The sequence below is a fragment of the Mycteria americana genome, chromosome 1 (genome assembly GCF_035582795.1).
Source record: "Mycteria americana isolate JAX WOST 10 ecotype Jacksonville Zoo and Gardens chromosome 1, USCA_MyAme_1.0, whole genome shotgun sequence".
Taxonomy (NCBI): Eukaryota; Metazoa; Chordata; class Aves; order Ciconiiformes; family Ciconiidae; genus Mycteria; species Mycteria americana.
Window position 1 is genome coordinate 16,199,306 of NC_134365.1, and position 20,793 is coordinate 16,220,098.

Here is a 20,793-nt window from a genome sequence, read left to right on the forward strand (position 1 = left end):
CTTTCCCTTAACTTCTGTGGTTAAAGGCTGGTTTGCTACTTTTGAGTAATGAATAAAAAAACTTTACTTAGGAGTATGTAACACTCAGGCAAATGATACAAAGCAGCCATAAGCAGGAGCAGAGATGGCAGTAATTCCTCCCTCCCTGCCTTCCTCTCCTACCTCAGTTACCTACCAGCCAAAAGCAGCACTCCATATGCAGACAGCTGGTGCTAATTCCCTTTTCTGCTTGGATAATACTAACCAGGACCCTCAGACCAATCTAGCAGATGCCTGTATTCTTCGGCAAGTTAATCACACAGTGTTACTATTGATGAATTAAATTTGAATATAGTAGAGAATGCAGACAGGTAGTGGATATTAATCTGGCAATTTGTTTTGTGTTTCAGTCCCGTATAAGAGCTCCCGTAAAGCTGAGAGGCAGATAGGTCAATCAGGCCATGAAGAGAATCCCACAAGAAAACTGCCCTTCTGTTACTGAAAGGGCAGTTCTTCCACAGGATATTGGTATGTCTTTAGCTTGTCTCCTACACTGCAAGCAGCAGATTTAGCAATTAACCACTGTGGGCACTGTGATATATAAAGCTAGATTAAGAAAACGACACACCATTCCATTAGAAGAGAGAGAAAGAATGAAGTGAATGAATGGTGGCAAATGATGGACGTACCGAAGAGGTCAGACAAGCAGGATAAAATGTCAAGACACAGCTGAATTTCAATGCAACAGTCACTTGATAGGAAGCTGTCAGACCTCCCTGAATGTGCCTTACAGTGATGAGGGATCTCCAACTACTTAGTGGATGCATTTCTCAGGATACAGTATCTCATCAGAGAGGATGTTTAGAACTGGAATGCACTGATCTCTACAACTGCCTGTTTATGCTTTCATGGGGACAAAAGTATTGATACTTTTCAGTGAACACAGTGAAGTAACAGTAAAAAGCAGAAATCAGTATTAAGGGTACCTGTGCAAAATCTGCCGCAAGCCGCATCTTCCCACCTTCACCGAGGGGCCTTATTAGACTGGCATTGCGAATGAAAAGTTCAATTGCTCTTTGAGCCATGGCTTCAGTGTTATCAAAGACAAAGTCAAAACACTCAAAATGTCTGAAGTAGTCGCTCATGACTCTTGCTATAAAACCCTGTAGTTCTTTCATGTACAGAGAACACGGGACATCTGGTTTTCCTGAGCTGGATAATGATCTGAAAAAAAAGAAAAGAAAAAGAAATGGGGACAGCTAAATTAATCTTTAAAACACAACCAAAAACTATTGGATTCTTTTTAATTTTTTTCCTACCCAGCGAAGTCATGGCATGAATTGTAGAGTTTCATTTCTACTCAGAATAAAGAGCGTGTAGTGCGCTCTGAAACTGTAGTCAAAAAATATCTCTTTATCAGCCATTCCCAACCTAACAAGATAAAGGAAATCACCCTAGCCAGCTTGCAGAGCCTTCACCAGTTTGGAGCCTAAACCTCATATCCAGCCCCTAAATTTAAATGTCCCAGTTGATGATTTGAAACTCTAATAATGGATCAGAAAATACAAGCACATGCCACAGGGTTACTAGTTTAGCCTATCCCAAACCTGTTCTCTGTATAGAATTAGTTTCCTAGATTCCTCCAAACCCAGGATTACAAAGTCAATCTAATTATCACAGAAGCAGCACAGAAGCTACAGGACACAGAAATCAATCATCTTTCTCCTTCTCTGAATCACAGTCAGGCGAAAGAGCTCTTCCAAACTCAGGAACCTGAGCATACAGGCTATCTAACAAAACTTAGCCTGTGGCTGGAATCAGTTTATCCACCTAGAGAGGTATTTTGCTAGTGGTGGCAAAAGAAAGATGGAGAGAGTAAAATATTGTTTAAAAAAAAGTCAAAAGGAAAATTTAAAACACCTCTGAAAATATACTATTTTCAGTGAATTTCCAAGACAGAAAACAGGACATCTGATGATGATACAAGCAATGTGAGAACAGAGATAACAACAAAAATAATGCTCAGGAAGGAAGTCTCAATTATAGATAGGACTCAAGATCTTTACAGATAAAGAATGCTGGAAATTTCAATTAAAATGCTATGGGAAAATAGCATACTACACTAAATCTGAGCTTTCAATAAAAAATATTTTTTGAACGATTTCATATTCAATAATACTTTAGAAAAATTTCCGTGTAATTTTGAATCAGAGGTTATATGCTTTATTTTGAGAAACAAAAATATTGACAGTTCTGAAGACTGTCCACAAAAAATAAGTTTTGAAAGCAAAAGGGTTTTTTAAGCACAAAAATGGCCTGTTTGGCTTTATTTTTCTATTTAAAATGAACTTTACTCAACAGATATGGGAAAAAAAAAAAAGGGAAGAAGACAGATGCTACCTGATTAATTTGTTTCAATAGATAGGTGTAATTCTGCTTTCTGTGTTCATTGACCATAAAGCATTGCCTTCCCCTCAACAAACAAGTGCTCTTGCTCCAAGGACATTGTAGCAATAACAATCTATTATGCATATGCAGGATGTCCTACTAAAGCAATGGTAAATTTAAAAAATATTTCTAGTTACCCAGAAAAATCTTCCTGGTGCATAGTGATGATAATAGCTTCTACTGAATCTCCTACAGAGTTCAGTAACGGTTGAACAGCACTGCCCATTAGATCATGGACTGCCTAAAACAGAGTAAGGAAAAGGCAGAAGTAAGGAAACAGAAACTAGAAGCATTTGCATTTTGACACCTCAAAAATACCTTGACAAACAGTTCATCTCAACAGTGCTTTTTATTATTCTGCATTAGAAACTGCTAAATAGAAGGACAAAAGCCTAAGATAACATTTCTCTTTAATTGATTTTACCGGTAAAGTACAGAAATAAGGCTGTTTACTACTTCTGTGTAAAGCCTTCCTTCAAATGGTGCACAACAATCTGGCACTCCTGGTTTGTAAACCTGTTTTGGTGCGCACACTTTGTTCAGCTGTTCATTCCCCAGACAGGCAAGCTGCCCGTCATTCCTCTGCCCACAACCCCTCCCGGATTAGTGCACAGCAGGACGGCTGTGGATAGCTGTCATCCACAGAGGGCTGCACGGCCATCCACATCACCCCCCAGAAAAGCACCAGGTAGCATAAAAATCATAATTTTATGTGTGTGTCAGGGTGGGTAAGGGGGTGATGAAGGATCCAGTTACTGCTGTGTGAATGCTGCAGAGAAAGACATTTATTTTCACTCAGATGACATCTGGGTTCCGACCATTACGAGAATATTCTTGAATACAAACGCTACTCAAGCAGTGATTTGGCACATGCAACATATATGTAGCTGCAGATACAACAAAATATAAATTTCGGAATATTCATATACCTTTGACTAACATATACTGACACAAAATAATACCTGGGAAAATAAGTGCCCATTTTAAGCGTAACAAACAAAGCAAAGCTCAGCTCTATCCCTGCAGCATATGAACATTCAATTACCTTTAATGCAGTTGTGACTGTTTGCTCAGCGGCTGCTGGAAATGAGCTCTGATTGGTAATGACCTAAAAATTTTAAAGTAATTGTTAATAGTCAACATTCAACAAATTATTAGAATTCATAATATTTAATTTAATGTAAAACCACACTGAGTTATCCTTAGTAATGAATGGTTTACATAGGTATAGATAACTATCAAATGTGTTTTATACAGACAGAATTTTCAATGCACCAGTATCACTCCTTTGCTCTCAAATTTTCTATGACTCTGTTTCTGCTTTGGCAAAGAAATTATTCAATTGAGTTCAAGTGAAATTTAGCTGAAGAGTTAACGGAATCAGAACTAAAATAAGTGGTGTATTCTCCCACTGCTAAGTATAGAATTTATGAAGAACTATACAAGCAGCTCTATGGCAAATATTTGAAAGAATGGTCGTTCTTTCTCAGTATTATAAATATTATAATACTATATATTAAATAGCTGTTTATGTACAGCTACAATGGTACTAGAATTGAAAGTCAAGGAATGATCTGAAGGAATATTCCACTGATTTCCTTACAGTTATGAATATGCTATACAATAGTATTTTTAAGCCAGATAAGTACTGAACTCAAAGACTGAATCATACCAGATCTCCCTCCAACACTAAGGCACATGAGGTTCATTACTAAATACATCAGAGAAAGCAGACTTTAAAGTTGATCTACCATCTGTTTGCAAAATCCAAGCAAATTTTATAGGCTTTTTAGCATTTTTTAACATTCTTTAAACATATCCACAGTCAGGATCTTTTTTCTAATCAGGCTAGGATTTAAACATGATTAACTACAACTACCACTATATCTGTTTGTTTTAATTTACAGAGACTGTGTAACCATTAGCATCACTAAGCCAGTAAATTGGAATTATTCATAACTGTGTTTAGTCCTGAAAACATTTCCAGGCCAGACTTTGGTCACAGCAACAATGCATGGAGATATCTGTGAGGTGCTGCTTTTTCTTGATTTCACCCCTTCCTTCCCCTTTTCAGTTTGGCCACAATTGTGGGAAAACAGCAAGGGTTTTCTAAGAAAGGTAAGCTTGGGCTGGGACAGATGCAGACAAGGGCTATCAGGCTGACCAGTACAATGACAAAGCTTACTTGATGAGAAAAAACAGAAAGAGTTCAATTGTTTAGGCTCACGAAACAATGGCCATGAGATGTGATCATTCTCTGTTAACACATCTTTCACTCCTCTTCTAATATTGGCAATTTGTCACATAGCGGTGCTTACCAAGGGACAACCAAGTCTCAAAGAGTTGTACAAATGCATAGCAAGGTGCAGCTCTTAACCCAAAATTGGGCTGTATTTGTCAGAGTTCTCATCAGCTAATGGAAGAATATGCATATGATAGAGCAAAGAAGTTAACATTATGGCAAGAAGAGAAATACCAAAGGAAGCCTACCTTCAGAACCGATTGGTGCAGTTTGTAGAGAGAATTAACTACAGCCACGTTCCTCCTCTGTCCCTCTGTGAGCGGTCCAATCACCTGGCTGGCATCTCCTTGAGTAGACAGCTGCAGTGATTGCAGAAATTGTTAAAACAGTACCAACTCTTTAAACAGTGCATCACCACAAAATTATAGTTAACTAAACTTAGACCATGGCAGAAAGCCAGAGGTCTTCGGTGCCAACGTTCTTCTGTTTAACTCTTGTCTTGATTCATATGAGTTCCATCTCCAGATAATACAAGCTGAACAACAGGAACAGGAACGGTGAAAGACTGCTGTCTCAGCTCCCAAACCACAGCACTCAGACCCAGATCTCAGAGATACCCAGTCCCAGCAAAACTTCAACTTTGTAATCTAAGAGTCAAGTGAAGTCACCTACCCGAGGACGCAGTATAAACTAGCAGCAGCAGAACTGAAAAGGGTATGCTTTTCTGTATACCCTCAGTCCTTACTTCCGACAACCATTCCAGCCTCTCTTTAAAAACTGTTTCTTCAAATAGATGACTTACAGCTTTGTACATATTAGTGGCTTCTAAATGAACAGGAAAATAGAACTGCAAGGACCAAAACTGCTAGTCCTGTCATTAGAGAGAGTTCTATCCATGAATCTTTCAGCAAAAATAAAAAAAAAATTATTTCTTCATATTTAAACTCCACAAAGCATGCATTTTTTATCATTACCACAGAAATCAAAGTTCCAGGGCGATACATAAACAGCAATTAACTACAAAACAGTCCCGTAAGGATACCACAGCATATGTTTGTAATTTAAAATAAAATAAATTGTAATTGGGAAACAACGGAAATTTTCTCGTGCACTGAAAGCTGCAGAAATACAAAGAATTGACAAAAGGCTATGTGAATTCTAGAATAAGTACGTCTAAATATTACAGCAAGAATAGCTATTAATAGAAGGCTTTACTGAGATATAATTATCTGACTAGTTATCTATATTTCAGGATACAAAATTATCCTCCAGGAAACTCCTGAATATGCCTAGCTCCAAAAGTCTCTCAGTAAAAATACATTCAACTCACCGAACAAGTCATCAAGAGACTTTATGAAGTGTGTCTTTAAACACAGCTGTAGGTCCTACAGAAAGCTCTTAAACTAAAACTGAATATACAGTAACAATTGTTTAAGAACAAAAGGAACAAACATAACATGAAAATTTTTAAGTTATGGGAAACAGTGAATCTTTACTAGTGAAAGACTATTCCTGTACTTCCCATAGCTTCCACCCAGCATAAACACAGACAGTATGCAAGCAAAGTTATCTAGTATTTGCCAGCACTGCTAATAATGAAGTTTTAGACAAGTTCTTGCAAACTCAAACTTATTCACAGCACTACGGTGACTATATCAGTTCATTTTCCTTTCTTCAAATTTAGGGATTATTTCAGGATAAATAGGTTTCTGAGGCCTTTGCAGAGGGAAAAATCTTTTCCAACGTATCTTCAATTATTTGACATCAGAATGCATCTTTAGGCTAGCTGGCAAATATATCATCTCAGCATCTTCTTGCCTTCCTGATGAGAACAGCCATGTGAGCTATGTACACCTCTGTTTCCTTCCTGATACTTCTATTTGACAGACCTGACTGGTTTTAAGAATTCTGCTTCTCATGCTTACAGGTTCACAGATTAATAACAAAACAGCTGTGCAGAGAAACACCCTGTCCACCCAGCTGACCACCTTCCCAGACCCCCAATAACCTTTTTTTTCCACACCTTTTTTAAGCACTCTGAAGACTATTCAATTGGTTTGTTGCACATTTACAACTATTAAACATAAAAGACACTACTAAGACAGTAAAATTTTACATCCTAGTTACTTATATTTCAGTTCCTCGAGTCTATTGTAAAGGTTTCACAATTTCTTTTTCTTAGACATTATGAAATCATTAGACTGTGTCTCTTCTGCTGGTGAAAAAGCTTAACTGATAAGTAAAACCAGTAACAAGTACACACATAACCCTTCTGCAGCAAGCAGCAACTCTTGCAGTCAGCAACAGCGCACAACAGCTTCACAGGCTAAAAATAAAAGTCTAAAAATGCCTTAAAAACAACAAAGCTTTCTAAAATTGTTTACCATATTAAATTCCCTTAAATTAATCAATTTGAACTTTGACAGCTAGATGTGTTGATCCATTGTGTATCTTAAAATAAAACCACTGGTCTAAAATAAAAGAGACTTGGAAAACTCGACTCTTGTAAATAGCAGCAGGAACTGGGCAGCCCAGGGCTCCCTAGGACCGCTTCTCCTGATGGTGTGCCATGGGAACACCTGGCACCTACATGGGTAGGTGTGCCCTACCATCGTGGCAACACCTGGCACCTACATGGGTAGGTGTGCCCTACCATCGTGGCAACACCTGGTGCTTACATGGGTAGGTGTGCCCTACCATGTAGTGCCCTACCAAGACTTTCAGCATCTTAAACAGCATTCGGGGCAAGACCATTCAAGTTCAATGACTTTTTCTATTAAGTACTACGGTACTCATCTATAAAATACATATTCTTCATTTAATATTGCACCTGACAGTTGAGAGCATCTCCCTAGCAACCATCACTACCACACTTGCAGCCAAAGGATATAAAAACATTTGAGAAGCCTACAATAACCTTGTACAGGAAATGCTATTTTGAAAAACCAACATGAAGTCTCAGGTGGTCGTTCCCATCTCTTGCTGACACCGCAATGATTTCTATGACCCTGCCTAGAGGCAAGAAGGTTCTCCACTGGCTCTGTCCAACATGGTTCATGTACATACACTTTGTCACTGGAATGTGTCTGGATTTCAGGTAGTTTATCATTATTCCAATATTCCAATGCCTCAGACTGAATTTTTGCCACCTCTAATATCCATTGTACAATTATGCATCCAGGTAGGAAAATGTCATCATTGTGTCTCCCCAGTTCCAGCAAACTATGCTTATGGCCCATTTACTTTAGACACAAAACATCCCTCAATTTATTTTCCATCATACCAGGTTTTATCAACAATTAACATTCATCACTCATTTATACAGCAAGGACTTTTGAAGTTCTGTGCTGGACACAGCTTATGCATTTAAGCCCAGTGGTAATGTAACTCTTCCTCTGTTATCTGCCCACTGGTGATTGCACTGTGTAAATAGGTTAAGTCAAATAAGTGTGAAGCCTAGCTACATCCACTCAGCTGAAAGACACAGTCCAAGGGCCTTCTTTTTGTTGAGGGCACTAGAGACAAAATCTGATGCCTTTTTCATCAGTTAGATTTATCCAGAAATGCAAAAGGCCGGGAGGGTGAATTTATGCTAAGCAGAAATAGGGGTGGCTTCATCTCAAAGCAGAATCTATTTTGGGAAAGAAACAACTAAAAGAGAAAGTGTAGCTGAAGGACTAGATCCCATCTCCAGGGAACTGTCAGTCACCCTGGGAGTTAGTCTGGCTTGAGCCTGCTAGCTGAAAAGAAAACAGAGGAAAAGAAACCATGCTGAAGCCAGACCTGAATGAGCAGTAACAACAAGGACTGTAACTGTTCCACTTTTCTGTATCTGTCTTTAAGTACAGCAATTGATTTCTTATGCTCTTCACTTTAGTTGGGTAAACTGTTTCTGCTTTTACCTCAAAGCCTGTCTACTATTTACAGCAATTTCATGGGCACTAGCAAAGCATAGGCACCCCATTCCCCAGCAAGTGGCAATTCTACAACGGGTGACACGTCAGTATGAGCTCCCTTTGCCAATATGAGCTACCAGTACACTGGCAACATGAGATGCTAGTGAGGAAGACAGGAGTGAGGCAGAGAAGTCTCCCACCAGCGAATATTAGCCAGGACTTTTGTATCACGCATCCAGGCACTAGGACAAGGGCTGTGTCTTGTGGTACCCTCAAGAATGTCAATGTGAGCTTCCGTCCCACGCAGCATTTCAAGAAAACCCAAAGGGCAGCTGTTAAACTACAATGAGAAAGAAACATTGGAGGTACTGCCTTTCTGACATGTATATGAGGACATTCTCTAAGGTAGGAGGTTGAAATTTGCAGGGTCAATCCAGTAGCTGACTAGGTGGGGGAAGCTGCCTAGAAGACTTTTTTTAAATCTAACTCAACAGAATCTGAGGACTAAGTAGTAGATCGGGCAGTTTATTGAACCAAAAAGGCACTTGTAGAAGCTGATACACAAAAAAATGTGTCACCAAGAGGAACAAGCTGACTGAAGGCCATCTGACTTGCTTCAGCCTGACACGGTCGAGAAACTGTAAGCCATGACTGGCACTGTGCTCTCACCAAATTCAGAAGTCCTTCTGGAAAATAGTTTCTTTTAGTTTGTATCCTTCAGTACACTAACATGGTTACACTGCTTCACCTGCGGAGATTGCAGGTGCCTCGTATTGGGTCAGTAAGTTGCCCAATGCAGAAGATCTCAGGAATGATTCACCTGACCACACGCAGGAAACCACAAAGCAGAGACATAAGCACTTCTATTGAGTAATTCATCTAGCCTATTTTAGAGACCCTGCTTTAGGGAGAGAGAAATGCACCCTGTACGCATCTGTTTCCCTGCACTAACTACAAAGGGAATCTAAAGCAGTACCGCAGATAGATACAGGTAGCTATACTGCCTGAAGTCATGTCAGATGAATTCTCACCCTATAAACATATTTTGCACCCCTTTGCATAGACCCACTTTGGAGATACGTCTTGGAAATAACTAGATTAAGTGTTCTGGATTTTACACTTTCCTACATTTAATACCTAAGAACAGACAAGTAATTTGACAGCACGGATTTGATCTCACATGTTGAGACATGTGCTACAATAAGATTGCTTTGGGTTTAAATTCTTGTTTTCACCATGAAGCAATGAATGTAGAATTTAGATTAGGACGTGAATCAAATCATCAGTTCTCCCTCGGGTTATAAAAAAATGCTAACTGAGTTTGTCTTTTTCTTGTAGAAAAGCTCAGACTATTGATACATCTTTTCCTAGAATTTGTTTAGTGTTTCGAAGTGACTAACTTCCCCTCTTTCAACAGGTGGCAGCTCAGAAGAGACACTGATTTGTGAGCTGGTTTGCTACCATTCCCTTCACAGACTAAACATTTTGTGAAAAAGCTCAGTTTCACACTAAGTAACTAAGATCTTGTGTGCATCCTTATCGACAGTTTTGGAAAACTCCATTTATTTGATTTCTCTACTCTAAAACAGCCTCAGCAAACTCACTCTCTAAAGAGCAGAAAACAGCATCATCATTCAGAAGGAGTACGGAGAAGATCTTAAATCAAAATAAAACGAAAGTAGTGCCTCTCAACAAAGCATTTGATCTAACTCTAGGATCACGAGACTAATGTGTTTTGATAGCACAAATTGAACTCCAATTGTCAAGCTGACATTTTCAAGAATAAATACATTCCTAATAGAGGCAGCTGATGTGGCCATACCTCTGGCAGAAAGCAATCAATCCATCTGGCACTTGGCCTCCTGCCTGATCATAACAACTTATTATAAAGCGCAGAATCCATTTACAGAGTTTCTGAGTCAATAGGGCTTGGCCCTGGGATTTCTCCCATAAGCTACAAATAATTGGGATGATTTACTATTAGGTTTAATGTTTTCCATACGGCAGAAGGAGCCTTTTACGATCTCTTTCCACCTAAGAAACACAAAAGTTTACTAGAATTAGTTTGCTACTTTTTGTAAAAATATGACACCGTTCAGCAGAAAAATACATAACAATCTGAACTCCACTAGCTATGCCACCTAATATATTAGCTACTTAGAGGACAATTAGCAAAAAGAAGAGACGTAATTTAGAGGTTCAAAGTGTAGGATTTGAATGAATGCGTCAGGGCAAATAAGGTCCTTGACTAATGAGGATAAATTAAAATGAATGTTCTGCTTTAGAAAAGATCAACTAAAATTTAAGAATAAATCATAAATAAGAATTTATATTCTTGGAATGACTTCTAATTTTTCAAAGAAGAAGAAATATTTCAAGACATGAAAAAAGGAATAAGCTGTGATTTCAGGCAATAACTTAAAATGTACATAAAAACATTTATATTGCACCCTCAGGACATTCTTGTAGCTTCCAGAATATAAATATATATATATTTTTTAGCTTCTTCAGAAAAATGAAAAATTTATGTTCTAGGAATATAGAAAAGGAGCTCTATGGTGAAGGCATTCAAAATCTTATAGAAAACACAATCATTATTTGGGAAGAAAAATTTGAAGGGACTGTTAAGTCCTTGATCAAGAAAAAAGACCAATCTCATGCTCATACTATTCATGCTAGAACAGCAGCAATCATCGAACCGTTCCCTTGGGGGCATTTCTGGTTTTTTTTTTTTTTCCTTTCTTAATATTTTCAAAAGCGGAAGGAATGGAAGGAAAACAGCAAATGGTCTTTCTGTAACAGAAAAGACAGGATTTATCTCTAAGTATTTGAATCATCCAAGAAGAAAAGCACTGTACAAATAATCAAAAGTGAGTAATGGTTCATGGTCCTTAAATAATGAGATGCATTAAAACAACTGCGCTATCAGAAAGCACCTAAAACCGGTTCCTTCAAGGAATCTCAGAGAATCCTAAACCTGAAGCACCCGGAATCATTTCTCAGCTTCCAAAAATTATGCCCCTTGTATTTGACATTTTTTCAGACTCAGGTTTATCTAGCTAGCCCAAGTCTGAGGAGGATTTCAAGGACAATGTGTGTTGATCCTGATACCTCCAACTGTAACAGTTTACTGAATTTTTCATGCTTGCCAAATTAATAACTGAATGATTAATCATGTTTTATATGTCATCCCAATAGCTCTTGGTCCCAACCAACTACTGAGAATGCACCGCCAGAGGTGAAGACATCCATCCCCAAGACACGTGAGATGGGTCCAACATGATAAGGTGATATTCACCTACACATAAAAAATATAATCAACTTATTTAATTGCCATCTGCCTTTTTTGGTATCAAGTCCAGGCGTTAACTGAGATTAGAATACTTCTACCCTGCAGAAGGTTATAAATGAGCTTTACATTGTCCAACTCTCACTAGAGTTGTTCCAAAATTGCAAAATTCCAAAGCCTTTACCATATCAACATATAATGAACCAAATCCATTTCTGAATCATAGAATTTAATTTGATATGAAATAACTCAGAACACACTATAACAAAATACTGTAAGGATTGTGCAATCTTGCTCTTTTTCTACCTGTTAGCAAAATTACACTCTAGATCTAAAGAAGTCTTTTAACAACTTTCCCAGCAAGATAAAAGGAAGTACATAGTACTCTCAAAACCGGTCTTTTATGCTTGGATGACTTTTTCTGGAGTTTAGCCAGTATCTCTTAAAAAAAAAAAAAAATCACACATTTGTTATGTGACTCACGATCTAACCAGCAAAAGACAACATGAGAATGAAGAAAATGTTTCATGAAGTTATTTTTTAATGGAACTTTCTCCTCTCGATCTTTAATTCAATTTTTAAAAGTTTAAATGCTTACGTGACTTATCAGCTAGATATTTCTAAGTATTCTCTGACCAATATAAGTAGCTTCCTAATGACTGTTTTAACAAAACTCTTCTGATCTTTCCATCAAAAAAACCTACAAAACCTTAGCTGACTTCTGATTATTTTTAAATTAGACCTACTGCCATCTTTAGCTTTTATTACTGTACAGTGAAATAGTAATTATTCTGAAATTATTTGAGTATATAATAGCCTCCCACATATTCTATTTAAATACCTATTAATGAATTCCTTTAATGTGCCAAATATTGAATTCATATTTTTGGGTTCTCTCATTTAAAAAGCATAGATACAAGTTTTTCAATGACAGTAACACCATATCTTCAAGGTACTGGTATAATACAATTAATTCACCTATCTCAAAAAGAAGTGGGGAAAATACAGTCTTTCACATTACCTGCACCATTGTTACTGACCCATTATTTACAGAATACCTTTCCTGAAGTGTCATTTCACTACTGTTCTTGACGATTTGTGAGCTTATTACATTTCATACTTCCATCTGAAGTTCACAACATTCGACATTTAGACAGGAGGACTAGATACATTTCCCTGGAACTGTCAGACAAATCTCATTGTTGGAATACGTCCTGAATAGTGATTCACTCGCAAATGAAAGCTCACAATTCAATATAACACCACCTAATATGAGACATGGATTAATTCTTATAAGATCACATAATAAAAAAGGCAATCAGAAAATCACTTTATGTCATCACAATGAGAATTCATCATGCTTTTCAATTGAAAACCATCACAGGCCTCATAAATTTGCTGAAGTTTAAATCTGGTGCCAGAATTCCAGTGCATGAACAGTATTTTCCCTTCACTGGAAGAATTTGATTCCAGGAAATCTTTTCTCTCTCCCTCCCCACCCTGTTCTCCCCTACTTCATTGAATTATTCAGCTAGTTAAATTCAGCTATGTCAGGTAAGAGGATGGGTGGGCAAAGAAACAACAACGCAGATACTCTAAACCACATAGTTATGTCAGTAAACATCAGTAAACATCCTAACAGAGAGGCAGCTCACATCCGTTTTCTTGCTACTATAGCACATTTCATTTGGGGAACTTGTATAAATCAAATGAGCAAAACTATGGTTTTGGTTGGTGTAAGGTACGTTTCTCCTTAGGAATACATATGACTAAAGCCAACCCAACAAATGCTTTCCTCTGTAAATGGGGTCTTAATTTTCTTCATTTCCCTAAGAAGAAACCAGAATTATAGCCCTCCTAGATCAACATCTTTCTTTCTTGCAACACATTACAGATACTTTGCCTTGCCACTAGCAGACAGGGGCACAATCAATGGAGAACTTGTTTAGTCCAGCCCCTCTCTGCTTTTTCCTAGTCAAGCACTAAGTATAGACCAAAAGGTTCAGAAAAAATTCCTGTCTCCATGAATACTCAGAGAAAACTAAGAACCAATCCTTCTCATCCAGCTGTTTTATCATTGCAATATTTTAACTTTTAAATCCCATCTTCCTTTGCATTTCTGCTTTTCTTAACACTTTCACTGATAGAGCCAAGACGTTTCAATATAGTCTCTGGATCAGTTATAATATACCTAGCCTTTTAGATTCTGGACAAAAATATGCCATTCATACTGCTTTCCATCTAAATAACCCACTGAAAACAGCTTATTTAAATTTTCAATCCTCTGACCAAGCATGATGGACACTTTTTCTGCTACAAATGACGTTATGAAAATTCCTTGTAAAGACACTGTCTCTTTCTCAGCTTGAAGTTTAAGCTGAATTAATTGTTTTTTATCTATTCCACCTGGCATTCTAGCATTTTCTTTCCTCGTTCTCTTTATTGCAACAAGGTTTACAATGAAGGAGAAGCATTAATAAATTAGAGATTGTTTTTAAACACTAAAAATATAAACCAAGATCAGACCACATTTAATTGTAACCTCAGGAAGAAAGATCCTGGAAGATCTGTGAAGTCATGGCATGATAGAATTACGCTTTCAAGACTACATCACCAAAAACAAACAGCAGACTATTTTCTACTGACTATCATATATCAGATGCACCATAAACCCACAAAGAAAGAAATCATGAAAAAAAATCAAGACTCATCTGCCACAATATCACAAATAGTTATGATGATGGGATGGATGTGCAGAAAGTTGAGATCTATTTTAAACCTCAGTAATTACAAAGCAGTTTTTAAACATACTCAAAGGGAAGGATCAGCTTCTTTGCAGAAAATTTGAAAGACAAAAATAAATTTTCTAGAGTGGTGTGAGAAGAATATGGTCCGTTTTCTCACAGTCTGCTTCTTTAAACTCAAAATAATCTATTATAATAATAATTCTCCCAAATAATCTATTCCAACCCATTCTAAATGGCTAGCTAGTGGATCAGAGATATTCAACAGGAGATACGAATTCTGAATATCCACTAAAAGTGGAAAATGGAAAAGATCATTATGGGTAACTGCAAAAGATTAAGCCACCCGAGCAGCATTAAAGAACACAACAGTAGCTGAGGATGTAAGTAAAGCAGAATTTGGAATCTTGCACCGGCAAATCACAAGTTCAAATATAAACTGGACTGAAGGACAATGAGAGATAAATTGTTTGTCTCAGTTTCAGTCCTAGTGGAAAGTGGGCATTTATTAAAATCTTTGTAATGTGTATCACTGACTGACAATCTTATTTGAAGCCTCAGGAAGGAGACCTGTGGCTCCTGAAAAGGTCTGACAGAAGAGAAATTCATCTTTAAAAAGGATTCCTATAGAGTAGAGACAGCGCACAATGGCAGAATAATGCACTGAGCCATACAAGTTTTGTGGACAATACTAAAAACAATTTAAGAACAACTGCAGCAGAGCTGACTTTCCATTATATATATTTTGATGCTAATCTTATGTAATGCATTTGGTGCTGATCAGCATTACAAAGATCAGTGCTCTAAAAATATCTGAACATGACAGGTAGATAGATGCTCCTCTGCCTATATCTCCATCCATTACATTCACTAAAAATAGAATATTAAATTACAAAAGGGGTTGGTTGCACTGGCATCCAAAAAGGTGTCATCTGTAGATGGCTCAAAGAAATATTTGGCTACCGGAAGAAAGTGTTGAACTCCTGAAAAGAGTTAATATCCAGGAGTTTTCTTGCACCCATCCAGCAGTATCTGGAGTTGCCAAGTAGCCACAATGCCACAGACAACTGTGCTCTTTTCAAGGACTAAAACTCTGGTAGAAACACCAAATGCTATTTGAAAATAAGTCAAGTACAGCTGACAAGCGTTACAGATAGAAAAACATGTTTAGGAAAGCATATCTTTTGAAGCTCTGGCAATCTAAGAAAATCTTAAGCCAAAAGCAATGTTACTATAGGAGAAATCAGCATCTCCTAACTTTTGCCTTAGAGATTTATTTACATCAGAAGTAAGAAAGTATGAATTCCAGATGCAAGAAAAAAATTACCCCAATCTGTCAGCATTTTAAACTTCCTCTTGAACAGATTTTGCATGTCGCTCTCGTTCAGTCTCATTCACATATTGGCTACACCCATAGCAGTAAATTAAACAGTGCCAGGAAATGTTCCTGGATCTGGCACGTGATCATCTGTACTGCTAAACTGTTAGGACAGTCATCAGCAAGTTTTTGGCCTGGGCCAACAACTACTCTCCCAAATAACCTCCAGCCACAGCTCAGAAGAGGCAATAGTGCCGAGAGTACCCCCAAAAGGGCGCTGGCAGGCAGCCTCGTGCTTTGGGGCAGGGGAGCCCTCACCAGCCGTGCGGCAGGCTGTCCTGCGCCCGCTGGCCATGCTGCCCAGGAACGGTCCCAGGCACCTTTCGCTGGCTAGTGTAGACCTTACTGTTACGTCCACGCTGGAGACTGAGACAGTTCAGAGCTAGGATGGTAAATTAAGTCCTGAGTGGCAGTCATAAACCTTTACTGACCTTGTACTCTCAACTGAGAGAGGGAGACATTAACATAAACATCAGGGTGACAGTGTGGAGCAATCTAATACACAGCCTTTCTGCAGCAAAAACAGACACGTTTTGCTGATCCTTGAAGCGAGGCCAACACTAATCAGAACAAGCCTCGATGATCCAAATTTGCCTTCAAACAGATGAGACCAAGCTCATTTACTTACTTACATTTACTGTTCTCAGGACAGTTATATGTTTTTCTTTCCACACCCATACTCTGTTTCAAAAGCAAATCCAGACCATTTGGAGACAAGCAGGGAGTGATCGGGATATACCAGTGTTTGACTCTGAAGGAGGGGTTGAAACAACAATGAATTGTTACGTTTTTCTGCTTCTTATGCTTTTTTTGGTATTTACTTTCTTAAACAATAATGCACTAAAAACATCCGTGAACAAGTACATGTTACTCATCATTATGACAGATAATAATACTTTACAATAACAGAGTCCCAGTTACACTATTTAGTACCAGTTAATTGAAAAGTAGATCTCGTAAACCCTCAGAACAAATGAAGTTTAGAAATAATGTATATTAATAATAGAAATTTTATGTCAGAGTCACTTTACGTTCAAACATTAATCCAATTAAATATTCAGAATTGTTTTACAACATCTGAAATTCAGTTTCACCATTGCATTGAAAAACAGTATCAGGCTAAATCGAAGCTTCCCAGTTACTTCCCAAGAACCTTTTTGTACTTGGCTGAGTACCCGCATATCACTGCTCATATCACTGCTCTAGTACACTGCGACTGGTGCAGATTCTAAAACCACGTATAACATTACATAACTCAGATAATTACTTAAGTAAATGTAAATAAATCTCAATATACTACTGAGATCCAGGATAGCGAGAAAGAAGCTGCCTACTCCCTATCACAGATATCAGCTGATGCTGACTTTTCCCTCGAAACAACCCAGAATCTAAAAACCTCATTCACCAAAGAAAATCCATACACATTTCTTTGTGTCCCAAGTGTACAGTGATCCATTGCTTTTGGGATCAGAATAGCAAGTTCTCTCTCATTTTGCCATTTGGCATGTCCGGTACGAGAGGTTGTCAATATGTGAATCAATGTCCTGCCCTTTGAGGATATGGGACAACTATTTGAACCTTGGTGTGGGGACGCTAATTTTTGACGCACTTATGTCTTCTCTTTAATCTCAAAATTCACTTCTATTACTGGGTCTTTAGCATTTTAACTTTGAAATATATAAAATACATCAAGTGTCACCTTATGTTTTCTTAAGAAGGTCGGGTAAGAATTCTTCAAAATGCCAGGAAGGACTGTGCTCTCTGTATAGTGCTTAAAAATTTCCATGTGGCTTATACTAGGCAAACCTGATAATCAGAAAATCCCACAACCGTTGCCCAGGGTAAAATCCTGATGAGAAGCCAAGCCTTTACCATGAGCTGTGGGCAAAGGATAGATTAGTAGCTCTCCCAGAGCACTGCCCACAGCCTGTATTTCGGGCCTCCACCTCATTCATCAACTTTTGTAAGATGTATGACACAAGTCCAACCACATTTCATTAAGGGAATAAAAAAATGATTCAAATTCTCTATTTCCTTCCTCTCTCATTACACCCACTCTCCTTCTCCATCTTCTGAGTGCTTCCTCTTTATGATTGCTTACAAGTCTGACAGTGGGAAAGATCTCCATTATATCATCTGCCTGCAGCCTCTTGTCTGTTGGAAAGATCCCTTTTTTTAGACAAACTTTTCTGAAACATTATTACTCCATAAAATACAATATTCTATATTTAGGAACCTCTCCAATTATAGGCAATCACAGCTCCCACTGATTTAAGCCTTATCTACCCTAACCTTAGGATAAATCTGCCTAGTGTAATACGGCCATGCCGATTCTTGCTTTGCCTGTACTTCAAGCAGACATGAACTTGCTCTGCTTGTGCTCTGGGCTGAATGAGAGTGTTGCGCTCAGCCAGGTGCCAAGGCTGAGCTGGCCACCCTGGCTTGGAGTGGAGCTAAAACGTGCCCCGCCATCTGGGAGCACAGCAGAGTGAGTTTGTGTTTGCCTAAATCATGCAAGCATACCATTACATATACACATACAAAAATGTTTTTTAGGATAGTTTGATCCACCAGAAGTTGCCAGCATAATCACCCCCACCTGCTCTGAAAAGCAAGTGGGCAACCTGATTTTTACAATCCTGCCTCTGCAAATTACTCTTTGCTTGTTTATTCGCCAAAAGATACCAGGCCACTTTGTCTCTGACAGTGATGCCTTACAGTGGGAGAAGGCAGCAAGACACAGCCTCCACAAGACAAGACAGGAAGGATTGCTGTGGGACTCTGATTGCAATTAATAGAGATAGTCTGACAGGATGACTGTAACTCTAGGGAGGAACCTAGTAGAGGTCTCCAGGTTCAAAAAGTAGGAGAATGGCATCTTCTCTAAACAACTGCATTTTCATGTTCACAGCACAACACATTTCATCTGTGTGCACTTGGTGGGCGTGTTAGTGTATTTCAATCCACCCACACGCCAAGTTGAACAGAAATAGCACAAAAGTAAGAGAACATACAGTACTTACATTTCTACTCACAACGTATGAGGTAACTGGAATCATCACTCTAAAAGCAGAAAGAATGCAACAAAAACCCCAACAATAAATATTGTTTGAAATAGTCCTGTGCTGGGAAGGGAATAGACTAGATGACCAAATAGGGCTCTTCCATCTTCAGTCTCTATAAGGACAATGGATCTTGCAATTTATTTTTCTGCTTGTTAGCAAAAGTAGACATCTTGTAAACTTTCAGAGCTTTTAACCCTCAAATGTTTCATGACTTCTCTCCGCAAGACATCCAGTTCTAAGTATGTCCTGGTTTTGGCTGGGATAGAGTTAATTTTCTTCCTAGTAGCTGGTATAGTGCTGTGTTTTGGGTTTAGTGAGAATAATGTTGATAACACACTGATGTTTTTTAGTTGTTGCTAAGTAGTGCTCACACTAGTCAAGGCCTTTTCAGCTTCCCATGCTCTGCCAGGCGCACAAGCAGCTGGGAGGGGGCACAGCCAAACTGGCCAAAGGGCTATTCCATACCATATGGCGTCATGCTCAGTATAGAAACTGGGGGGAGTTGGCCGGGGGGCAGCGATCGCTGCTCGGGGATGGGATGGGCATCGGTCGGTGGGTGGTGAGCGGTTACATCACTTGGGGTTCCCCCCCCCGGGTTTTGCTACTCTCTTTCTCTCTCTTGTTATTTTTCTTTTCATTACAATTATTATTACTATTATTACTATTATTATTGTTGTTACTCTCTTTCTCTCTCTTGTTATTTTTCTTTTCATTACAATTATTATTACTATTATTACTATTATTATTGTTGTTGTTGTTATTTTCAATTATTAAACTGTTCTTATCTCAGTCCATGAGTTTTCTTATTTATGCTTTTCCAACTCTCTCTCCCATGCCCCGGCAGGGGGGAAGGTGAGCGAGCAGCTGTGTGGGGCTTAGTTGCCAACTGGATTAAACCACGACAAAGTATCAGTAAGAGAAATAGCTTTATCAACAGGCAAACCAAAACATAGTGATTGCAAAGTTGCAACAAAGAGATTTTTAATTATGAGAGAAATCACAATGTTTCAAGTACATTTAAAATTCAGTTTAGTAAATGACAAAATTATCAGTAATAACTGGGGAAATACAGTTTTGTCTCACTTCCCAATCAACAGGTGACTATCATTTTCATTTTTATAAGCATAAATGAGAAATCTGATTTAAAGTAGCATATGAACAATATCAAACATGACTTTAAAAGACTTCTGCAATCAACCAGGCATCTTTTCCAAAAATGGACAGCCAAAATCTGTTCACTACTTATTATGGAAGATTACTGCAGAGTATTACCCTAGAGCAGTGGTCTTCAAAGTGGGGTGCGTGCACCACAGGGGTTATGCAAGACAATCCACTGGGGTGCAGGAAGAAAATATCAGAACTTCAATAGTATATGTGTATAATTTATAAATAAATAAATGTACATATAATGGGGGTGCATGCTCAAAAAGTTTTTACTGATAGGGATGCATGACCAAAAAAGTTGAGACACCACTGCCCTAGAGGATCCCGCCATGCAATTACTGCTGCCATGTCAAAGGCATCTAATGAAGACGTTGGTCAGATATAAGCTCTCTTTTACAGCTCTTCACAACTATTGATTATATAATGGGTAAAAACTTCTCTAGGAGGCAGATTTGTGAGCTCCTATATTTTGTTAAGCAGCATGGATTCTCAAAAAACCCCCAAATTACTCAGATTTTTCTTTGTTTTCAGGAAATGCAATTTACTGGTTTCTCATTAATCTCTTCCCTCCACTGTACTTATTGTCAG

At 38.2% G+C, this 20,793-nt stretch overlaps 1 protein-coding gene across 2 annotated transcripts in view; it reads right to left on the reverse strand.

Moving 5' to 3' along the window:
* The window catches only part of COG5 (component of oligomeric golgi complex 5), a 198,454-nt gene that overhangs the window by 21,597 nt on the left and 156,064 nt on the right, over window positions 1-20,793 (reverse strand). For both annotated transcript variants that reach the window (XM_075491921.1, XM_075491927.1), the window contains exons 15-18: window positions 4,918-5,028; window positions 3,473-3,535; window positions 2,565-2,668; window positions 966-1,203 (exon numbers count right to left, since the gene is read on the reverse strand). In XM_075491921.1, the coding sequence (XP_075348036.1) occupies window positions 966-1,203; window positions 2,565-2,668; window positions 3,473-3,535; window positions 4,918-5,028 (516 nt within the window). The remainder of the gene's footprint in view (window positions 1-965; window positions 1,204-2,564; window positions 2,669-3,472; window positions 3,536-4,917; window positions 5,029-20,793) is intronic.